This window comes from Vicia villosa, linkage group LG2, assembly GCF_029867415.1.
Source record: "Vicia villosa cultivar HV-30 ecotype Madison, WI linkage group LG2, Vvil1.0, whole genome shotgun sequence".
NCBI lineage: Eukaryota > Viridiplantae > Streptophyta > Magnoliopsida > Fabales > Fabaceae > Vicia > Vicia villosa.
Window position 1 is genome coordinate 50,653,221 of NC_081181.1, and position 22,825 is coordinate 50,676,045.

The following is a 22,825-nucleotide window of genomic DNA, read 5'->3' on the forward strand; positions in this document are numbered from 1 at the left end:
GCTTTGGATTCCTGACTGGAGCCGGTTGATACTCGATGCTACACTCATTGAGATTGGACTCTAGGGATGTTTTTGGCTGGCCGATTGAGTGCCATGTTGAGATAATGCCCACGAGAAAGATCAAGGATATGAGCACCCTAGAACCCGATCTTTATCTAGGACAGGTTGAACCAACTAAACTTCAGTGGGGAGGATACTTACCTTTGAACTTCATGCAAGCCTTTAAACCTAAGGCTACTTGTGTGACTTGTTTGTATTCATTATCTAACCGTTTGGTTTCCTTGCAGGATTTGTTTATACACTAACCGTTTGGTTTCCTCGCAGGATTTGTTTATACCCTAACCGCTTGGTTTCCTTGCAGGATTTTTTTGTGTACGCTAACAACTTGAACTCTTTACCTAACTAACCTTTTTCAAGGATCTCAAGTATTTAGGGCGCGCAATTCCAGGTGCCATCCTCAAGAGCCAGATTCCTAACAAGGGGCAAGAGGATTTATTTTCCTCTAGCCATATGTCTTCAGTTTATAGGCACCATACTTATCAAGGGGCAAGAGGATTTATTTTCCTCTAGCCATGTACCTTCAAATTCAGAGGTATCCCGAATCAGAGGCTATGACCCACTGGATATGGTGAGCTTGATTCTTAAAGAAGGACGTCCAAAGATGGAAGTCGAAGATATTCAACAAAGTTGCAACTACATTTCAATGTTGCAGAATAAATTCCATAAAGATTCTTGAAAACATTGCATAAGCATTTACATGCATATCATTGAAGCATTTACATGCATATCATTGCATAACAGGTCCCTAGAGAACAAAGTTTCTTATCCTCTTCCGCAAATCCCTAAAGCTGGAAACTTACAACTCATGGCACTTGACCATTCGATTGATGATCGTCAGCCACTCCAAGACAAGGTTCAAAGCCTGATCGACACAAAGGTTATCATCATTTATACCTGGAAGCCAAATTTGAAGTTCTCCTTCGACTCAATGGATCTTCTGAAGCAATAAGTCCATACGGAGAAAATCTCCTCAACTTTGACAATCTCTACATCATCATGCATGTTTATGCGTAGTCTTTCTTGTTCTTGTTCAATACTGTCTATATGCAATACTTGTTTGTTTTTGAACTATAATAACGATGCATTGGATATGTTTGTCTTGAAAAAAATTCATTCGCTCTCGCTCTAATATGTTTTTATTTTCTTGTGATACCAAACTCTCAATGATAAAGCATGATGACTCTGGAGGGAGAATGACGAACACATAATACCAATAATCTCAAATGGTATGCTTTCGAGTAAAACCCTTTTGATGATGTACAGGCATTGTTTCAAATTCCCAAACACTGGAGATATAAGGAAGTTAATCCCTTGGCAACCCCTTTGAGCCTTGAAGTAGGAGTTTCTTTTCTATACGAAAAAACCCTCACATTTAACCTAGGGGCAGGGTAGTGTTCAGTTAATCTGATTGAGCATTCAAAATTCATCAGGAGCATGCATCTAAAGATACAACAATGGTTATCTTTCAAAAGGTTGAGGAAATTCAATACCAAAATGGTTATCCCTCGTCAACCAAGAAATGAGGCAATCACAATATTTCTAACAAATCAAAGACGTCTCAGGATCATACGACTTGTTCAAAAGAAAAAAGGAGAAAAAATGAATCAAATAGAAAAAGAGAAAGAAAGCCCGCCAAGTCAAAAAAAAAAACTTGAAAACCAGCGACTAAGGCAGAAATTAGGGCATCCCGCTGGACATCAAAATCAGAATTCAAAAGAATTTGTCCAGGCAAAAGTTAGGGAAACAAAAAAAAGATCCTCAACAAAAGGGAAGAGTCGTGTGACTATAAATTCAAAGAACAAGTCGTGTGATCAGACACAAAGTATGAAAGGTAAAGTGACTGCCATGTCCAAATACCTCATCGATTCCTCAATCGTCTCACACTCCTCTTGAAGGATGAATGTTCGCATCGAGTTGACTGAACTTAGGTTGGAGAACATCACGAAGGGGGTGGGCACCATTAAAATTTTGAGCCTAAAAATCCTTTTTTCTAAAACTGTGAACCTGGCCACGTTACAACCCTCAAAAGTCCTAATTGAAGCAGGGTTAATTCGAAAGCATACTGTAACGAGAATACGGTAAACCGACTCCTAGGAGTTTTGCTAAAACACTTGAGTTGGTATCACACCACATTTCACAAAAAAATTGATGTTTTGACATCCTTTCAAAAAAATTCTTCTTTAAACTTCGCGACAAACATGAACTTTGCATTAGAATTATATTTCTCATACTAAACATTCTTTGCATATGAACAAGTACTTGACACCAGGAAAGCTTCCATCATGAACTGCAGATGAAAATTTAATCCTCTCGAGGGACAAGTTATCTTCAGAACTCCGTTGAGTTCGAGCGAGAACATCTCAAATACTGATCACCCTCAGGGGCACAAAAGCAGTTGGACACTCTATTGAGTAATAGTTCAGTCAATCTAGGGCAATCAGGTCAAAATTCATAGAATCTCTCAAAAGCGTTGGGCAATAAGGGGCATTCACCCAAACACAGTCGAAATTACCTCCAACCCTGATCAATCAGGGGCATGATTCCTAAGTTCATGATACAGGGGCATGTTGCTTATGATAGCACGAATCTCAGAAAGCCCCCCCGACAGATAAAGCTGCAGAAACGTCTCGTAAAAAGCTTGTATGTACAAAGGGCATGACATTTTATTGTCCAATTCATCTGGGGCAGTCAAGTCGAGATTCAAATAATCTCTCAAAGGCGCTGAACAGTCAGGGATTTATTTTCCCCGCAAAACACTGATGCAATTTACTATCATCATTAACAACATTTGCATTCATACATCATACATCTCATGGCATATGCATAACAGACTCATTCATTTAAAAAAAAAAAAAAAAACACACACAATACATACATTATGACATTGCATAAAACTAACTTTGTCTTTCAGGTCTACCGACCAGTCAGGAAAATAGCATCAACAAAACCAATTTCTATCAAATATACAGTCTGGAAGCTTGAACCCCAGATTCTCAACAGATATGTTCCGGAAGCTTGAACCCCGGATAATCTGAATTCTACGACAGAAACATTCCGGAAGCCTGAACCCCGGATGTTCTGAAATCTACGGCAGATATGTTTCGGAAGCTTGAACCCCGAATGATCTGAATTCTACAACAGATATGTTCCGGAAGCTTGAACCCCGGATAATCTGAATTCTACAACGGAAACGTTCCGGAAGCCTGAACCCCGGATGTTCTGAAATCTACGGCAGATATGTTCCGGAAGCCTGAACCCCGGATAATCTGAAATCTACGACAGAAACGTTCCGGAAGCATGAACCCCGGATGTTCTGAAATCTACGGCAGATATGTTTCGGAAGCTTTAACCCCGAATGATCTGAATTCTACAACAGATATGTTCCGGAAGCTTGAACCCCGGATAATCTGAATTCTACGACAGAAACGTTCCGGAAGCCTGAACCCCGGATGCTCTGAAATCTACGCCAGATATGTTCCGGAAGCTTGAACCCCGGATGATCTGAATTCTACGCCAGAAACGTTCCGGAAGCATGAACCCCGGATGTTCTGAAATCTACGACAGATATGTTTCGGAAGCATGAACCCCGAATGATCTGAAATCTACGCCAGATATGTTCCGGAAGCTTGAACCCCGGATAATCTGAAATCTACGACAGAAACGTTCCGGAAGCATGAACCCCGGATGTTCTGAAATCTACGGCAGATATGTTTCGGAAGCTTGAACCCCGAATGATCTGAATTCTACAACAGATATGTTCCGGAAGCTTGAACCCCGGATAATCTGAAATCTACGGCAGAAACGTTCCGGAAGCATGAACCCCGGATGTTCTGAAATCTACGACAGATATGTTTCGGAAGCCTGAACCCCGAATGATCTGAATTCTACGACAGAAACGCTCTGGAAGCTTGAACCCCGGATGATCTGAATTCTATGGTAGATGTTTCGGAAGCTCGAACCCCGAACATCTATGAATCTCTATTCCAGATATACGTTTGAAAGCTTGAACCCCAAACATTCTGAAGATCTATTATATACGCGCCATGGGAAGCATGACCCCCAGGTTGCTGACAAGCATTCCAGTTAGGTGGCATCTCTAAGCCCATCTCAGATAGTTCTCTGTCAACCTCCGGATGGCATCTTTAAGCCCATCTCATACAAAAGTCCCTCCATCAACAAGGGCAAATTTCTGGGTATTCTAGTGTTCAATCCTCTTCCACCTTCAGATTCCGATAGGCACACAAGCCAATCTACATCCTCAGGTTTAAGAAGATTGAACAGGGGCAGCTGTCATACCCCAAAATTTGCCCACGCTTTTCAAAAATTCAAAACTATTTCAAAAATTGGGTTTTTATAAAATCTAGGTTTCACTTACATTGATATCCTGAATTTTATAAATATTCGATTTAAAATCTATTTTAAAATATAATAGTTTACTCTTAAATTGTTATATTTTAAATAGCAAAATATTGATTGATGCTTCTTAAACTTTCAATTGGCTTTTTATTTCGAATAAGTAATATAGCACAATTGGTAAGGTTTGCAAGTATAAGATCTTGAGTTCAAATCCTACTCCTAACATTTTTCCTTCTATTTGTAAATAACTTTATTTCTTTTTTTTTTTAAAATTATTTTCAAAATCACAAAAATTGTTTTTTCTATTATTACATTTTTATATATTTATTTTAATTCATGCAATTCTTCATTCAAAATTTAAAATAAAACAAAACAAAATAATTGGCCGCCCATTAGAAACCAAATCCATTTTTTTCAAAGCTTTAATAACCATAAGAAACATGTTTTCATAAACTTGGAATTTTTTTAAAATTACAAGGAAAGAATCATCAATCTTCATGGTCATCAAAAGCATGTTTTCTTGTTCACTCATCCACTCTATAAATTGACATCTTTTCTAACCCTCAAGGGGACTCACTTAAATACACGAGATACTCTCCACTCACACACGTACAGACTAACCACAAATCCTAATTTTCATTGTGCAGTTATCAACCACCCCTCAAACCTGCATGTAATTATAGATTCAAACAATCACCAAATCATACACTTACAATACAAACTTTTCAAGCATAACAAAAAAAGAAAAGAACAGAAGAATTTTCAAAGAGGAAACATCTTTACAGATCTAACGGTCCTCCGCGAATAACAGCAGCTGCTCACCGCCGCTCAGCTCCGCCTCCGATGAACCGAACAACACCACGGTTCAGACTCTCCCGCCACGTCCTCCGACCGGCCGTTGACAAATCGGAGCAGAACGGACGAAGCCACCGTCGTTGCTCTCCATCGATGTCGCGATTCCGACGACGATGCATCCATCACATCAGACCAACTCCACCGCGACAACCACTTGCTCCTCGACCATCGTTACGGTAATCTTCTTCTTTTCCATTTTTATGAATTTGTGGTTTGAAGTGATATGAGAATCGATTTTCAGTTGAGTATTATTGAGAAAAGTTTGTATCTAAGAAAGAAGAAGAATGCAATGAGAAAAGGAAGGGAGATCTGAAAAGCTTGTGGTCCTGAATCGTGTGTATAGTGTTTATGGATTTTGTTTTTTTTTATTATTTTAATTAAGCTATGACACGTGTCTTTTTTTAATTGGACCATTGTTTCAAACTTTAAAATTGGTCAATCTCCCCTTTAATAAGCAAGAAACGTGGATTGGTGAGAAGGGAGGCGTTTCCTCCCTGAGTGTGTATATTTGTTTTCTTAATTTCATTTTATTTAATTGATACATAATTTATTTTTATTTTTTTAGGGTTAACGTAATGTAATATTGAGTTAGTTCCATTTAATTAGCCTATTTTATTGGTCTTTTATTCTAATGTCAATTAATTTATTTGAAATACTTAAATATAAAACAAAAATAAAAAAGGTGGAATTTGAATTCCTTCCACGATGACTTTTTCCCTTTCCTTGTTAATATTTTTTTTTCTTTCTTTTTTTAACTTTTGTAACTAATAATAAGTATATTATTACCTATTTTGAATATATTTGTTCAATTAAGTTAATTGAATTATTAATTAACTTATCTAAATAATTATATTTAACTTAGTTAATAATTTATTTTTTTAAAAGTATAAAAAATATGTTGTTTAATTTTTAATTTGCTTTTAGAATTTAGAATGCTTATGTCTATATTTCATCCGTACTAACATTTTGTTTTGCTTGCGAGGTACTATCTTTGAGGACTTGACATATTTCTTGCAAACATTTGCAAGTTACCTAACTCTTGTACAGTTAACTGTTTAATTTTCTTTTCGGTTTTTTTTGTAATATTTTTGTTCATCTCCCCATTCGACAAATTGTAACCCCCTCCCCGAAGCCATGTAATAGCTTAGGTTTAATTTCTGCCTTTACTTTTTGCACCTTATAACTGCTTAGATGTATGTTAATAGGCTTGTATGGCAAGATCAACTGAACGCTAGCTAACCTAAATACAAGATTAAATAACTGAATACAACACACTTGCACGCACTCACCCTTAAGGTACGCCCCTTTTCGGTTGCCTTCGATTAAAGGTCGTGTCCCTCGAACGTAGAGGTACCAATTAGCAAAGTCCCCCGATTTAAAAATCGTTGCAAAGATCATAAGTCCCTCGATGACCCGCGATGTCGCCTTGATAATATGATCTAGTCCCTCGAGTGGTTGCCTACGAAACAATGATTGTCCCTTCGAATATTGCTAAAGGTACCTCTACCTGTTGCCTTCAAACGACCTCGATGACCCTTCGATGACCCGCACGTCCAATATAAACAAGGACTACCTACTTCCATATAGTATGGATAGTCCTAGGAAATTTAAAAAGCGTAGAAAAAGACCAATCAATTAGGGTAGTGCTCTTAATCTGCCTAGCTTAACAAAAATATCTTTTCAACACTCTTTCGAAAAACTAAGGCTACGCATTCACGCTAAAGTCCTTATGCCTCTTTTCAACTCAAAACAAACAAACATGAGCTAAGCAAATTAAGAGCCCGTAGATAACTACGGATGAAAAGGGTGCTTACACCTTCCCTTTTCATAACTTACCCCCCGAGTCCGTTTTCTTTTCAAAAGGTCTTTTTCTGTACTTTTTTACCTTTCCTAACATTGGACAAAATAAAAGTCGGTGGCGACTCATGCTTACCGCAACATTGTTGCTTTATAAAAAAATAAAAGTCGGTTCACCGAGTTACAGAACTGGCGACTCTGCTGGGGAGTCTTTAAGAGGGGTTTACCTTAGGGCTTAGTTCATTATAAATGTTTTTAATTGTTTGTTTGTATGCTTTATTTTTAAGGGAATTGCTTGGGTTTGTTATTGTGTGAAAGGTCCTACACCCGGATCTAGTGTACCTTAAGTATGTGGCATGAGACCAGGGAAACTGTACGACATGTATCGTTATGGTTGAACCGGTGGCCACCGTTAGTGCGGCACTTTGGTTTGTCCTGATGGCCCTTGAATCTGATCGAGGAGACATTTGGCTACCGCGTGGTGTCATTAAGCACTAATTCGCCCTTAGAACCTTAGTGAACCTGACTTTGGCCTATAGGAAGTAGTGAGATGGCTGGCTTTGGATTCCTGACTGAAGCCGGTTGATACTCGATGCTACACTCATTGAGATTGGACTCTAGGGATGTTTTTGGCTGGCCGATTGAGTGCCATGTTGAGATAATGCCCACGAGAAAGATCAAGGATATGAGCACCCTAGAACCCGATCTTTATCTAGGACAGGTTGAACCAACTAAACTTCAGTGGGGAGGATACTTACCTTTGAACTTCATGCAAGCCTTTAAACCTAAGGCTACTTGTGTGACTTGTTTGTATTCATTATCTAACCGTTTGGTTTCCTTGCAGGATTTGTTTATACACTAACCGTTTGGTTTCCTCGCAGGATTTGTTTATACCCTAACCGCTTGGTTTCCTTGCAGGATTTTTTTGTGTACGCTAACAACTTGAACTCTTTACCTAACTAACCTTTTTCAAGGATCTCAAGTATTTAGGGCGCGCAATTCCAGGTGCCATCCTCAAGAGCCAGATTCCTAACAAGGGGCAAGAGGATTTATTTTCCTCTAGCCATATGTCTTCAGTTTATAGGCACCATACTTATCAAGGGGCAAGAGGATTTATTTTCCTCTAGCCATGTACCTTCAAATTCAGAGGTATCCCGAATCAGAGGCTATGACCCACTGGATATGGTGAGCTTGATTCTTAAAGAAGGACGTCCAAAGATGGAAGTCGAAGATATTCAACAAAGTTGCAACTACATTTCAATGTTGCAGAATAAATTCCATAAAGATTCTTGAAAACATTGCATAAGCATTTACATGCATATCATTGAAGCATTTACATGCATATCATTGCATAACAGGTCCCTAGAGAACAAAGTTTCTTATCCTCTTCCGCAAATCCCTAAAGCTGGAAACTTACAACTCATGGCACTTGACCATTCGATTGATGATCGTCAGCCACTCCAAGACAAGGTTCAAAGCCTGATCGACACAAAGGTTATCATCATTTATACCTGGAAGCCAAATTTGAAGTTCTCCTTCGACTCAATGGATCTTCTGAAGCAATAAGTCCATACGGAGAAAATCTCCTCAACTTTGACAATCTCTACATCATCATGCATGTTTATGCGTAGTCTTTCTTGTTCTTGTTCAATACTGTCTATATGCAATACTTGTTTGTTTTTGAACTATAATAACGATGCATTGGATATGTTTGTCTTGAAAAAATTCATTCGCTCTCGCTCTAATATGTTTTTATTTTCTTGTGATACCAAACTCTCAATGATAAAGCATGATGACTCTGGAGGGAGAATGACGAACACATAATACCAATAATCTCAAATGGTATGCTTTCGAGTAAAACCCTTTTGATGATGTACAGGCATTGTTTCAAATTCCCAAACACTGGAGATATAAGGAAGTTAATCCCTTGGCAACCCCTTTGAGCCTTGAAGTAGGAGTTTCTTTTCTATACGAAAAAACTCTCACATTTAACCTAGGGGCAGGGTAGTGTTCAGTTAATCTGATTGAGCATTCAAAATTCATCAGGAGCATGCATCTAAAGATACAACAATGGTTATCTTTCAAAAGGTTGAGGAAATTCAATACCAAAATGGTTATCCCTCGTCAACCAAGAAATGAGGCAATCACAATATTTCTAACAAATCAAAGACGTCTCAGGATCATACGACTTGTTCAAAAGAAAAAAGGAGAAAAAATGAATCAAATAGAAAAAGAGAAAGAAAGCCCGCCAAGTCAAAAAAAAAAACTTGAAAACCAGCGACTAAGGCAGAAATTAGGGCATCCCGCTGGACATCAAAATCAGAATTCAAAAGAATTTGTCCAGGCAAAAGTTAGGGAAACAAAAAAAAGATCCTCAACAAAAGGGAAGAGTCGTGTGACTATAAATTCAAAGAACAAGTCGTGTGATCAGACACAAAGTATGAAAGGTAAAGTGACTGCCATGTCCAAATACCTCATCGATTCCTCAATCGTCTCACACTCCTCTTGAAGGATGAATGTTCGCATCGAGTTGACTGAACTTAGGTTGGAGAACATCACGAAGGGGGTGGGCACCAATAAAATTTTGAGCCTAAAAATCCTTTTTTCTAAAACTGTGAACCTGGCCACGTTACAACCCTCAAAAGTCCTAATTGAAGCAGGGTTAATTCGAAAGCATACTGTAACGAGAATACGGTAAACCGACTCCTAGGAGTTTTGCTAAAACACTTGAGTTGGTATCACACCACATTTCACAAAAAATTGATGTTTTGACATCCTTTCAAAAAAATTCTTCTTTAAACTTCGCGACAAACATGAACTTTGCATTAGAATTATATTTCTCATACTAAACATTCTTTGCATATGAACAAGTACTTGACACCAGGAAAGCTTCCATCATGAACTGCAGATGAAAATTTAATCCTCTCGAGGGACAAGTTATCTTCAGAACTCCGTTGAGTTCGAGCGAGAACATCTCAAATACTGATCACCCTCAGGGGCACAAAAGCAGTTGGACACTCTATTGAGTAATAGTTCAGTCAATCTAGGGCAATCAGGTCAAAATTCATAGAATCTCTCAAAAGCGTTGGGCAATAAGGGGCATTCACCCAAACACAGTCGAAATTACCTCCAACCCTGATCAATCAGGGGCATGATTCCTAAGTTCATGATACAGGGGCATGTTGCTTATGATAGCACGAATCTCAGAAAGCCCCCCCGACAGATAAAGCTGCAGAAACGTGTCGCAAGTTTATTCCCCTTTTTTTTTGCTGCTTCTTATGTTTCTTTCTGTTTCCGGTAATGTCTCCCTTAAGCCCTGCACTTTCTTGAACTTCCACTTCTTTGCTGCCACCTGTATTAAAAGATACTCCTTGTCTGCCACTATCCTCAAGAGTAGGCACGTGATTCGGAGGTGTAATTGTCTCATTATTACAGCCTTTATTGGTAGCTATAATGTCATCCTAATTCTGCATTGCTTTCATAAAACCGTTATCTCTATTATTGGTCACCGCATTTAATTTTTCCACTATCATAATTTCCTCATCATTAATGTTGTCTGCCTCATTATTGTTTTCCTTAATCGTACCACTGCTTTCTCCCAACACCTGAAACCTAGTTCCGGCCCTAGCTAACCATGATCCCATCGCCGGAAGTTTTTTCTTCGCCTCAGGAGGTTTTCTGGTGCGCCGTTGTTTCTGAACCACTTGCCAAGGCCCATCCCCATGTTGATCACCATTAATCGTCATGCTTCTCAAGTCAGTTCCATCATCTACCTTTGCTCCTTGAACACTTGTAGATGGAACAGAATCCGCCATATGTTTCTTCAATGGACAACCTTCTTTGTAATGCCCAAATTTCCCACATGTGATACATAATAAGTGTAATCCTTCAAACTCCACTCTATAACTTTTGTCCTTCAACTCAAACATAGCAAGTAGAGGCTTTGTGATATCCACTTCCACACAAATACGAGCATATTTACCTTTTCCCCTTGTAACGTGTTCTTATCCACTTTAATAGTATTTCCCATCAGATTCCCAATCACATGTAAGATTTTAGGATCGTAATATTCCACTGGCAGCCCCGATATCCTGATCCAAACTGCTACTTTCATGATGGAGTCATTCTCAGGATGAAAATCTGGTGACCACTCTTTGACAGTTAAGTAGTGATCATAGATGAACCACGGTCCATCCATCATCGCCGCATTCTTATCATCATCATGGGTGAAACATACTAAATAGTAATCATATCCAAGATCAATGATACGAATAATGCCTTTCCTCACCCACATTTGTTTCAATCTATTTTCCAGGGCTTTGTAACCAATCTTCCTCCCCAAGAGTTTGACAATCACTCCCCTTCGCCACGGTCGTTGAATCCTTCTCTCCTCCTGCTTAGATAAGAATATTTGTGGACAATCATAACCTCCTCGTTTACCCTCCTTCACTGTGATTCCCTCCGCCTCCCAAAACAGGTCATCATTATCCTCCTGTTCCATCCTCTCCATATCACTTCCTTCACTGCCACTTCTGTAACCACCTTTTTCTCCTGTGACCACATTCTTGTAAGATACGCCTTCCACCTCACCTCCCTGAGAACCTTCTCTAGGAATAAAGCCAGTTCCCCCTCCTACCGAATCAGGAGATTCGTTTCTCTTCCCCCCCCCCCACCGTGGTAGGATTCGAGCGTGGTGCCAAAGGCGGCACCGGTGTGACCGTTATCATTCAACCTTGAAACCCTAGCAGAGCTATTTTTGATTCGATTTTATGAAAATACTTCAACACCTCTTTGCCTCAACATAATAACAATTATTTCTATTTTAACTAATTAACATACAAATATCTTTTTGGAACTAATTGGTTAATGTATCCATTCAATCTACAATTTGTAACGGAAAAACTGAAAGAAAAAATATGAGTTACATTCAATCTATTTTTCAATTAAGAGAAACATTTTTTACTCAACACAAATTTTTTCAATTAAATTATTAATGGGACGATGAAGATTGTTGAGTTAATATTGGTTTGATGAATACGAGTTATTGGTCGGACATTTCTTTGTATTTTTTTTATAATGCACTAATGTAAATAAATTGTTGATATTTTTAAACCAACAACTTAAAAAATGATCATATCTTCACATAGGTGTTTAGTCCTATACTATGTATCAACGCTCCCTGGTGAAAAACTCTCCTAACATGCTCAATCTTAGTCTTGTTTAGCTCCACCAAATCCTTCTTCTTAACTCAAATATTCACAACTTATAATATTCAACCTACTAATAATGTGATCAGAAAATCTTCTTTTGCGCAAGCCCTAAAAAAATTGGTATCTGCCATTCCAATGAATCAACTGCCTAAACTTACGATCAAGGAAAATTAAATAGTGATTGCTATTCTTGAGGAGGAATATATTGTTGGTTTTGAAGTATTCACTAAAAGTGGATATAGAGATTGGAAGCATGCATCTAAAAGCTTGAAAGATCACGTTGGTAGTCATAATAGTTTACACAACTCATGTGTCAAGCATTACGATGATTATAATAATCAAAGACAAAGTGTGGCAAGTAAGTTTGCTAAAGCAACCAAGGAATCAGAAGAATTGTATAAGATTCGTTTGACTTGTTCTGTAGATTGTTCAAGATATTTCATGGCACAAGGTATGGCTTTCCGTGGTCAATCCTCTACTTCTCTAAATAAGGGCAATTTTAGAGAGATGGTAGATTGGTAGATTGGGTAAAATCTCCGAATGAACAAGTGAGAGATGCTTATGATCGTGGTGGAAAAAATTACACAATGACTTCCGGTGACATTCAAAAGGAGCTTGCGACGTGTTGTGCACATGAAGTTACCAAGGTGATTATGGAAGAGCTTGGTGATAGACAATTCTCCGTGCTTACTGATGAGTCACGTGATATATCCGTCAAAGAGCAAATGACGGTGATGTTGAGGTTAGTAGTTGTATTTTCCAATTTCTAATTTTCATTAACGATTATTCTCTATGTCGATGAGTAAAATTGTTGAATTTGTTTTAGGTTTTTGAACGACAAAGGGAGTGTTGTGGAACGATTTATTGATCTACATCATGTTAAAGGTACTACATCTGAGTCATTAAAGGATGCTCTTTATGGTATTCTTGATAAGTATATGTTATCTATTTCAAGGATACGAGGGCAAGGATATGATGGAGCTTCAAATATGAGAGGTGAATTTAATTGTTTGTGAAGAAAGATTCTAGATGAAAACCCTAATGCTTTCTATGTCCATTGTTATGCTCACCATTTGCAATTGGTTGTTGTGTCTGTTGCTAGTAGTTACTCATCTATTCATGATTTATTTGAGTACATCTCATTGATTGTGACCACAAAAAATGCATCTTGTAAGAGTAGGGATGCTTTGACGGAGGCACAACACCGAGATATTTTAAATAAACTTGAGAGCGGTGAGATATCTAGAGGAAGGGGGTTGCACCAATCATATAGTCTCACTGGACCCGGGGATACTAGATGGGGTTCACATCATACTACATTGATTCGTTTAGATCAAATGTGGTCCTCCGTGTTAAAGGTGCTTAGTATGGTTGATGAAGATGGATGTGGACCATCTCAAACAACGAGTTTGATAGAAAAAACAAAGAGCTTTAAATTTTCTTTTATTTTGAAGTTAATGTTAAAGTTGTTTGGTATCACAAACGAGCTTTCAAATGTCTTGCAAAGAAAAGATCTTAATATTGTGATTGTCATGGAATTAGTAGATGATGTCAAAGCTTGGTTGGCCACAATGAGAGAGAGTGATTGGGATAGTTTATTTTCCGATGTCCAAGAATTTTGTGTTGCTAGAGGTCTTCCGATACTAAATATGGATGACGAAATACCGGTTCGGGATCTTTCAAGGGTATAAGGGAGGACTATCACGAATCTTCATCATTACCGAGCAGAGATTTTTTATGTTGCTATTGACAAAATATGTGTGGAGATGGATCACCGCTTTAGTGAAGGAAGTAACATTATCCTTGATTGTTTCTCATGTCTTGACCCCAAGAACTCTTTCTCCAAGTTTAATGTTGATAAGCTTGCTCGTCTTACTGATATATATCACGAAAACTTTTCTAATGATGATCGCGAAACAATAAGGGATCAACTTGACACTTATGTTCTTCAAAATTTGGCTATGAAGATGGTTCAAACTTCAAACTGCGAAACATTTGGTATTCCAATTGGTTTACAAATTTATTGAGTTAGCTTTGATATTGTCGGTGTCTACAACATTGGTTGAAAGAGCTTTTTTAGCAATGAAGATTATCAAATCTAAATTGCGCAATAAGATCAATGATGTGTGATTCAATGACTTGATGGTATGTAACACCGAGCGGGAGATATTCAAGTCACTTGATGATATTGATATTATTCGAACTTTCACCGCAAAATAGTCTCGGAAAGACCATTTGTCTCGTGATTTTATTTAACCCGCTATTGTAAGGTTATGTTTCATCTCTTTTATTTTAAACTATATTTTTGTTGACAAAATGACGAGTCTCTTTTATTTTAATTCATGACTATTTATATATTATATACAATCTGAATTTGCAATCTTTAAATTTTGCCCAGATTTTATAATTTTTTTAACTCCGGCACTGATTTAATGAAGACAGAAAAATTGGTCTGATTTAGACTCAGCTCAAATTGTAACAAAATATTAATATTTTTTCTTGTTCTTAATCATAAAATCCATTTAAAATATTAACTCATTGCAAACTATAAAACTCTATAAATTGGTGAATTACCTGCAGAGACATCGAATCCACGAGCTTGGAGTTCACGATACTCTTGACAAATGGAAAAGCGAGGGCAAAGACAACTAGCAATACAATCTTTACATCTATTTCCTTCAATCCCATATTGCTCTCTCAATTTAGTACGATAAATGCAGGAATAGAGTGACACAAATGGACTAAAACCACCAAGTAGACAGAATATTGTTCCTTGGACACAACAAGCTGCATCATGTACAAATGTTACCATACTAGTTTTTCATAAATCACTATTTGAAGGTATATCACATACACACTCACAATTTGTTCTATCGACTATGTCAGCTACTCTTCCAAAACTAACACAAGGGCACCACATTGTGAGACAGCCTGCAAGTCATAACTATTAATCAGGGACACCAGAAACTGACATGACACTGAAACAGACATATTAATATCAGTGATAATTTGAAAAAAATATAAAAATTAAGTGTAATCATAATTGTCGGTGTTACATAACTCTGAAAAGTGTCGGTGCTACAGAGGTACGGAGAGGTTATATGAACTTACAGGAGCTGCAATCAGAGAAGCAGTCACAGAAGCCGGTGGACCATGATCCAACACCACCTTTCTCTCCCATTTTTTCAAGGTTCATCCTCTTGTGTTTATGTGATGTGTGTGAAGTAAAGATGAGGGCTCAATATATTAGTGCAAGAAGTGCCACATTATGCATGGTTCAGGATTTAATTAAGGGGGTCCACGTAAAATGATAAACACCATATTTAATATGAAATGATTGCATGTACTAATATGCAATTGATAGCACAAATTCTAGCTGTCATAATTGCATGTAATCTTCAACATCATTTTATTTTTATATTGTGACGTGGGTTTTGTTTCTGCTTGCTTCGGTTCCTTTGTGTCACTATATTCCTGCAAACACATTGAACCTCTAGAAAATACAAAATAAAATCAGACTCGTCTCTTGTTGATCTCCTTGAAAATACGAAAAAATAAAACGGAAGGAAAAACAAGTTCAAATACGTCAAAGATCTACAGCTCATTTGTTTTGTAACCGATTTCATTTCAACACAATTGTAATTTTGATATTTGAAATATCCTACCGCTCATTTGTTTTGAGTAGTAGGAGTTTTCCCGGTGTTTTCGGGTGGAGTATCTCTTATACTCCCTTGTTAATATCATTGTCTATTAAATAAAAATATATATAATTATAGTTCATTGGCTACAATTGTTTTTGGGCTTCTGCGAGTTCACCTTTACTCTACAACTCTAGTGATGGATGTGTTATCAGTATCATCAACATTGCATTGAATATAACTAGTACTTGTAAAAGATGCATAATTTTTCTTGAAAATGAAATACATTAAATAAAAGAAAATCAATGAAGTAGTACAATGCTGCATAGCAGAATATAATTTCATTCTATCTAATTCTGTTTAAGCAACACTTCCTTAATCACTTTGTCTAAGTTCATGTATGAGCAACCTGCTGGATTTGTGTTCTCATTTGCCTTCTTCTTCAATTGCATGACCTTATGTCTCATCTTCTTTCCTTTCTCTCCCACCATCAATTCATTGACAAACTTCTCCACCTCCTCTCTCTTGACATTTGTATCGATTTCGATTCCAACCTCCAACTCATTGCAAATTAATCTACTGTTTGTTAGTTGGTCACCAATAAAAGGCCAACACAACATTGGCACTCCTGCACAAACACTTTCGGTGATTGAGTTCCATCCGCAATGAGTCAAGAATCCACCAATTGAACGGTGGTTCAACACTTTCTCTTGTGGACACCAGCTTGCTATTAGGCCTCTATCAGAAATTTCATTCACATATTCAGTTGACAAAACCTCCAAGCCACCAATGACTAGATCAGGCCTAATGATCCATAAAAATGGTCTCTTACTATTGGCCAAACCCCAAGCAAACTCTAACAACTGCTCTAGAGTCATAACTGTAACGCTGCCGAAATTCACATAAACAACAGATCCTAGTTCCTTGGATTCAAGCCATTGGAGACACTTGGTATCTTCTTTCAAAAGATTGGAATCTATAGATGCTAGTTGATGATTATGTGGAGTTTGATTTAACAATAAAGGTAACAGACCAATGGGGTAAAGAGAAGGAAACATAGAGAATAGAGCATTAATTGCATCACTCTCAAGTTCATCAAACGTATTCAAAATAATAATAGAGTCTTTATGAACTTTATCTGCCATATCAATGAAGAATTCAAACATGATATTAGTTGGATCCATTTTTCTGATATCATCGATGTCCTTTAACCGAAAGTGTTTTAAACCTGGAATCCGGTCTACTTCTGTTTCCAAATTTCCATTCGCAAGGTAACTCTCATCTGCATATCATAAAGATCAAAGTTAATAGCTTGACACACATACCGACTAGGGCATATATATCTATATATAGTTCTATACACAGCAGTCTTTAGTTTTTTGAAGTCTTATGTAAGTTAGTCATAATTTAACTGAAGAAAAATAAATAGAGACCCTTTTAGCCACAATTTAACCATGACAAATCAGTTATGAAGCCATCTTTATTACGGTTGATCAACTGTGACAAATTTTGGATCTTGTGTTAACTCATTTTGTGCGCCATTAAAAACGGTTCTTATTGTATGTATACACGCATACGATAAATTGAAGAGAAAATTTTAATTGAGTAGTACCTTTGAGTGGCACGAGACCTTTTTCTACAAAGGAAGGAGAGTGCAAAATACTCAATAAGGAACATGCACTTGCCGGATAAAAGAGAACATTTGGTAGTGCAAATTCTTTAGCAGCTTGATTAGTAAAGCTCATAAACAAGTCAGAAACTAAGCAAGTAACATGTGGAATACGACCAACATTTGCAGATTCATCAAGTCTAGCAAGAAGCTCACAAAAGGGCTTGAGGAAATTCTTTCTTATGGATTCAAAAAGAGAAGGCAGATGTTGATTAACATCACCATCACCATCACCTTCCATTGGAGTTAAACTGTCAGGAATTGATTCAAAGCAAAAATGAGTGAAACCATCAAGAGCATTAGAACCTCTTGATTTGAGCAAGCGTTTGTGGTTGTACTCAGTGTTGACAAAGGTTATGTGAAATCCTCTTAGGTGAAGAAGTTTTGCTAGTTTCAAAAATGGATTGATATGGCCTTGACCTGGACCTGGAACCAAGACAGCATGTGGTTTTCTCTCTGCAAAACTCTCCATCTTTGATAATGTTCTCTGTTAGTATGTTATGTGCTCAAGATATGAGGTTGAGAAACAATTGATAAACATGTGTCTTAATAGAGAGAAAAAAGATTAAACTCTTTAGTCTTTTGTTGAACCAACCAATATGGCATTATCAAGTGTAGGGACAATGGGACATAGACATTTCTGCATGCTTTATGGTGGAGGTGGACCACAGCCATAATTCCCATTTTTCGTACGTCCACATGCAACTGTCACACGAGACTTTATTCCACTTTTTGGAGGTGAAAATATATTAGTAAAAAATATAATGATAAGAGTAAAACTTCAAATTGGTACATGATGAGTTTGTAAAAGTGTGTTAACTTACATTATAGAAATGTCAATCTTGTAGGTATTTTATTTCATATATAACAAGTTTGTGTTCGGGAAAAATGTGTGAGAACACACTCCCTGTTTCCTCCTGGCACTAGACTGAATGAGCAAACATGGTCCGATACCACGATCTCTATAGATGGATTTGGCAAAGCATTGTTCGGTTGTAATGTTAGGAGATTGGTGGTGATTTTTTTAGTTCTCTTTTGATTGGATCTGATATGTTGAATTGTTGATGGTAGTTTTGATTGGTTTGAGATCTAACATGTGAGTATTGAGGTGAATTTTTTAGTAGCTACTATCTCTTTCGAGTGACTATGTATATTAGTAGTTCTTTGTTGTTTTTCTGTTTTTTTATTTATTTATATTTTTTATAAGCAAAGTATATTAAATCAAAGCACCAATAGTGCTATCACAACATTACAAAGTTCCTATATACATTACACAGCCTTCCAAACTAAACATAACATCATTACATAACATTACCATTATAGATTCATAGATAATATGGGATAATTATTGTGTGATTTATACCAGTATACTATTCATAGAAATTAAACGTAATCACGAAGTGAAAAAGCTATTAATTGTTTGTTTTAATAGCACTATTTTGTTATATAAAAATCATTATTAATCAGATTTTGGTTATAGTGAAAAAGCTCTTCCGTGGCAAGGGGACTGAACTACTCTCGTTATAAAGGAACCAGGATAATTGTTGTGTGTGATTTATTTATTTTTATGCACTTTAAATTATTTCGCTGTTGCGTACTCAGGCTTAGAATCTAAACTTGGTCAGATTCAGAAGCTGCTGTTTAAAAAGACAATATTTATCAAACACACAATTCAACCTCCTTCTTGTGTATTTTTCTCACCTTCAGTTGGTATCAGAGTCTAGTTTGTGCTTAATACTTAACAGTGGTACAAAAAAAGATTTTGAAAAGAAAAAGTATACTAGATGAGAGATACTAGTGATAGTCATGTTACTAGCACTAGTATTTCACATGATTATAGTGCTAAAATAAGCGTCACTATTCTGCTAAACTATTTGTATTTAATGGTGATTCTAATCACTTTGAATGGTGAAAGAGTAAAATGTACACTTACATCATTGGTCTTGATGATGAATTATGGGACATCTTTGAGGATGACATTGAAATTGAAGTGAATGGTGAGGGAATGGTTGCTGATAGAAAAATTCTCACACCAGCTTAAAAGAAAGTGTATAGGAAACACCACAGAGTAAAAGGTATTATTGTTGATGCTTTACCTCATTTTGAGTACATGAAAATCATAGATAAGTCAACTACAAAGACTATCTTCGATTCGTTATGAGTTACCTATGAAGGTAACCAACAAGTGAAAGAGGCTAAGGTCAACCTTCTGGATCACCAGTACGAACTCTTCAAAATGAAGGATGACGAAGACATTGAAACCATGTTCTATAGATTTTAAGTTATTGTATCAGGCCTTTAAGTTTTGAACATGAGTTATACCTCAGAAGATCATGTCAAGAAGATTCTAAGAAGTCTTCCTGCAAGATTCAAACCTAAAGTAATATCTATTCAAGAGGTTAAAGATTTGAATACTTTAAGTCTTGAAAGTATGATAAGCAACCTTCAGAGCCATGAAATGGAACTGAATGGAGATGAGCCTATGAAGATGCACAAGTCATTGGCTCTTAAATCTATTGTTGAGAAGTGTGGCAATAAAACTCACAGATCTTCAAAAGTTAGTAAATTAGAAGAAGCTTACAATGAAGGAACTTCTGATGATAACTCTCATAATGAAGAAATATCCTTTATCATTAAAAAATCCAACAACTGGTCAGAAGGAATAAGATATTCTTTAGTAGAACTAGTGGCTTCAGAGAAGAAGAAGGAGAAGCAAATCAGGCGTTTATGGCTCTCACATCATCTGATGCAGAATCTGAATCTTGCTCTGGTTAAGAATCAGACTAAGAAAATGAGGTATTTTCTAACTTATCTCATTCTGATCTTATTTCCTTCAGTCAATACCTCATGTGACGTTGCAAAGACAAATCAAGGCACATGAAAATCTTAAAGAGAGATCATGATCTTTTAAAAGAAGAATTGAAAATGTCTCAAGACAAATTTGAATCCCTTGGAAAAGATCATACGGTTCTCTTAGACAAGTTTATGATAAAACTCTATATGAGCATGAGGTAGATCTTCAAAGCTTTATCACAACAGGTCTTGAGATAACTAAGCTTGCTTCCATGATTTGTGGAGTAAGTAAGAGAAAAGAAGAAGGTTTAGGTTATAATGGAGATTGCTCCAATAAACAACTTCTAAAGAAACACTCACATCCTTCTTTTTCAAGCAATGCTTAAACAGTGCTAAAATCTTATTTCGTGCCTGCTTCTGATAAGGGTAAGAATCTAACCCTGTCAGAAACTAAGATTACTAATTTAAAATATCTGAATAAGTCTGCACCTAAGACCTCACGGTCAAAGGCTCTAGAGAAGTCAATTCTCACAAATCAGCAATCAAAGGTTCATAACATATTAGAACTTAAAGTTCAAAAGTCAAGAGTTCTGAGGAATTCAATACCTATGATATTAAGTCAAAAATTCGGAAGAAACCCGAACAAAGGATCTTTAAATCAAAAAATCTGAAAGGTTCAAATGTCAATGTCAAAACTCATCCAAGACAAAATATGTATAAACCAATAATCTAGATTGAGCCTAGAGATTACTATTAGGTAAAAGCACAAAACAAGAAAAGCATGTTATAACTAACAAATGACCCATAAGAGTATGGGTATCAAGATCTCAAATTGTATTTGATGCAGATATGCCAAAAGGAAGGGACAAAGCTACAATTCTAATTCCAGGATAATGGCTCGCTATTAGATATAAGAAAAAGAATGCATACATTCCAAATCCCAACACTGAAAGAGGAAGCAAATCTGGATTTTGGAAAAAGCCATAATGGACAAATTATGGCTATGGATTCTATTGATTCTTTGATATCTTTAGTTTATCCATAAAACATTGTTGGAACAAAGAGATATTTGTAAATTAAATTGGATAAACATAAAAGACAATCAATGAAAATAGAATTTATGTGTGTCAGTCTGAGCAGTCAATGGAAACTTCTGAAGAAGTTCATTTCTAAAGATTGATTATCTTTGAAGCAACTCATGCTAACTTCATACTATTAGAACATTCAAGGAGATTTGAATCAAGAAGGATAAAATGCTCCTTCAAGTGGTATGTTCTATTTTAGCCTATCAATTGTTAAAATTTGCTATATTATGTCGTATATGTTCTCTCTGCAAATTTTCCATCTTTGATAATATTCTCTTGGTATGTTATGTGTTCAAGATGTGAGGTTGAAAAACAAGTGATAAACATTTGTTTTAATAGAGAGAGAAAAAACAAACTCTAGGTCTTTGGTTGAGCCAAAGGTTTTAAAAACCGGTCCACAACCGTGACAAACGATATTGATAAAAGCCGTATTATTATTTACCGTTTTTAAACTAAAGAACAAAATTTGAAATTGTCTTTAATTCATATTGTGACGGCCACAAATCGGTTTGAACCTACTAATATGGCATTATATGTTATGTTATCCAAGAGAAAAACTGAAAAATAAAAACTAGTAAAATTGATGGGTCACAACAATAAGAATTGTGTAAGAGTAAATTGACACATGATAGTTTATGGTGGTGGATCACAAGTCACAACAATAATTGCCAGTTTTCATAAGTCCACATGCAACTGACACATGAGAGTATATTGCCCCTTTTAGTATAAAATATAATATCAAATTGGTAAATGATGAATGTGTAAAAGTGTCAACTTACATTATAGAAATGTCAAGCTAGTCTCCCAAAGTTAACAATGTTTTTCCTTTCAATTCAGTATGCCTTGTTTTCTTCAAGAGAATCAATCAATTAGATATTTTATTTCATGCATAGAAATTCATTTGAAACATTCTAGCAAATTTATTTTTGATAAGAGTGTGTAAAAATATACTGAGTTTCCTCATGGCACTAGAAGGAATCAACAACCATCATTTGTTACCATGCTCTTTTACAGATGGATTTGGCAAAGAATTGTTAGAAGAGATTAATAGACAGTACATCTCTTTTAAGGTTGTACAATTATAAATCAAACTAGTTTTTGTAAAATAAAAAAAAAAATTATTACAATGTTAATTTTGACATTATGATCTAGTTTGCACTAGTTTTAACAACTCTAGTTATTTCATTTTTAGTAATTTTTTCGACGAGAATATTTTTTACCTACTTAATAATCTATAATTTAGTTTTTTTTCTTTTATTTTTCATATTCATTTTTTTTACAAGAACTTGGTGAAACGATAATTTCATTTTGGACAACATGTTTTGGTGTTCAATTCAAGGTTGAAGGTTTTTTTTTTTGGAA

The 22,825-nt window shown here is 36.3% G+C and overlaps 1 protein-coding gene across 1 annotated transcript; it reads right to left on the bottom strand.

Annotated features, from left to right (window-relative positions):
* Positions 1 to 16,154: 16,154 nt before the first annotated feature.
* Positions 16,155 to 18,149, bottom strand: LOC131646160 (7-deoxyloganetin glucosyltransferase-like). Its single transcript, XM_058916292.1, has 2 exons — positions 17,529 to 18,149; positions 16,155 to 17,198 (listed from the first exon to the last, which is right to left on the bottom strand). The coding sequence occupies exons 1-2, from the start codon at positions 18,055 to 18,057 to the stop codon at positions 16,267 to 16,269; spliced, it is 1,461 nt and encodes a 486-aa protein (XP_058772275.1). The 5' UTR covers positions 18,058 to 18,149; the 3' UTR covers positions 16,155 to 16,266.
* Between the last annotated feature and the right edge of the window lie 4,676 nt (positions 18,150 to 22,825).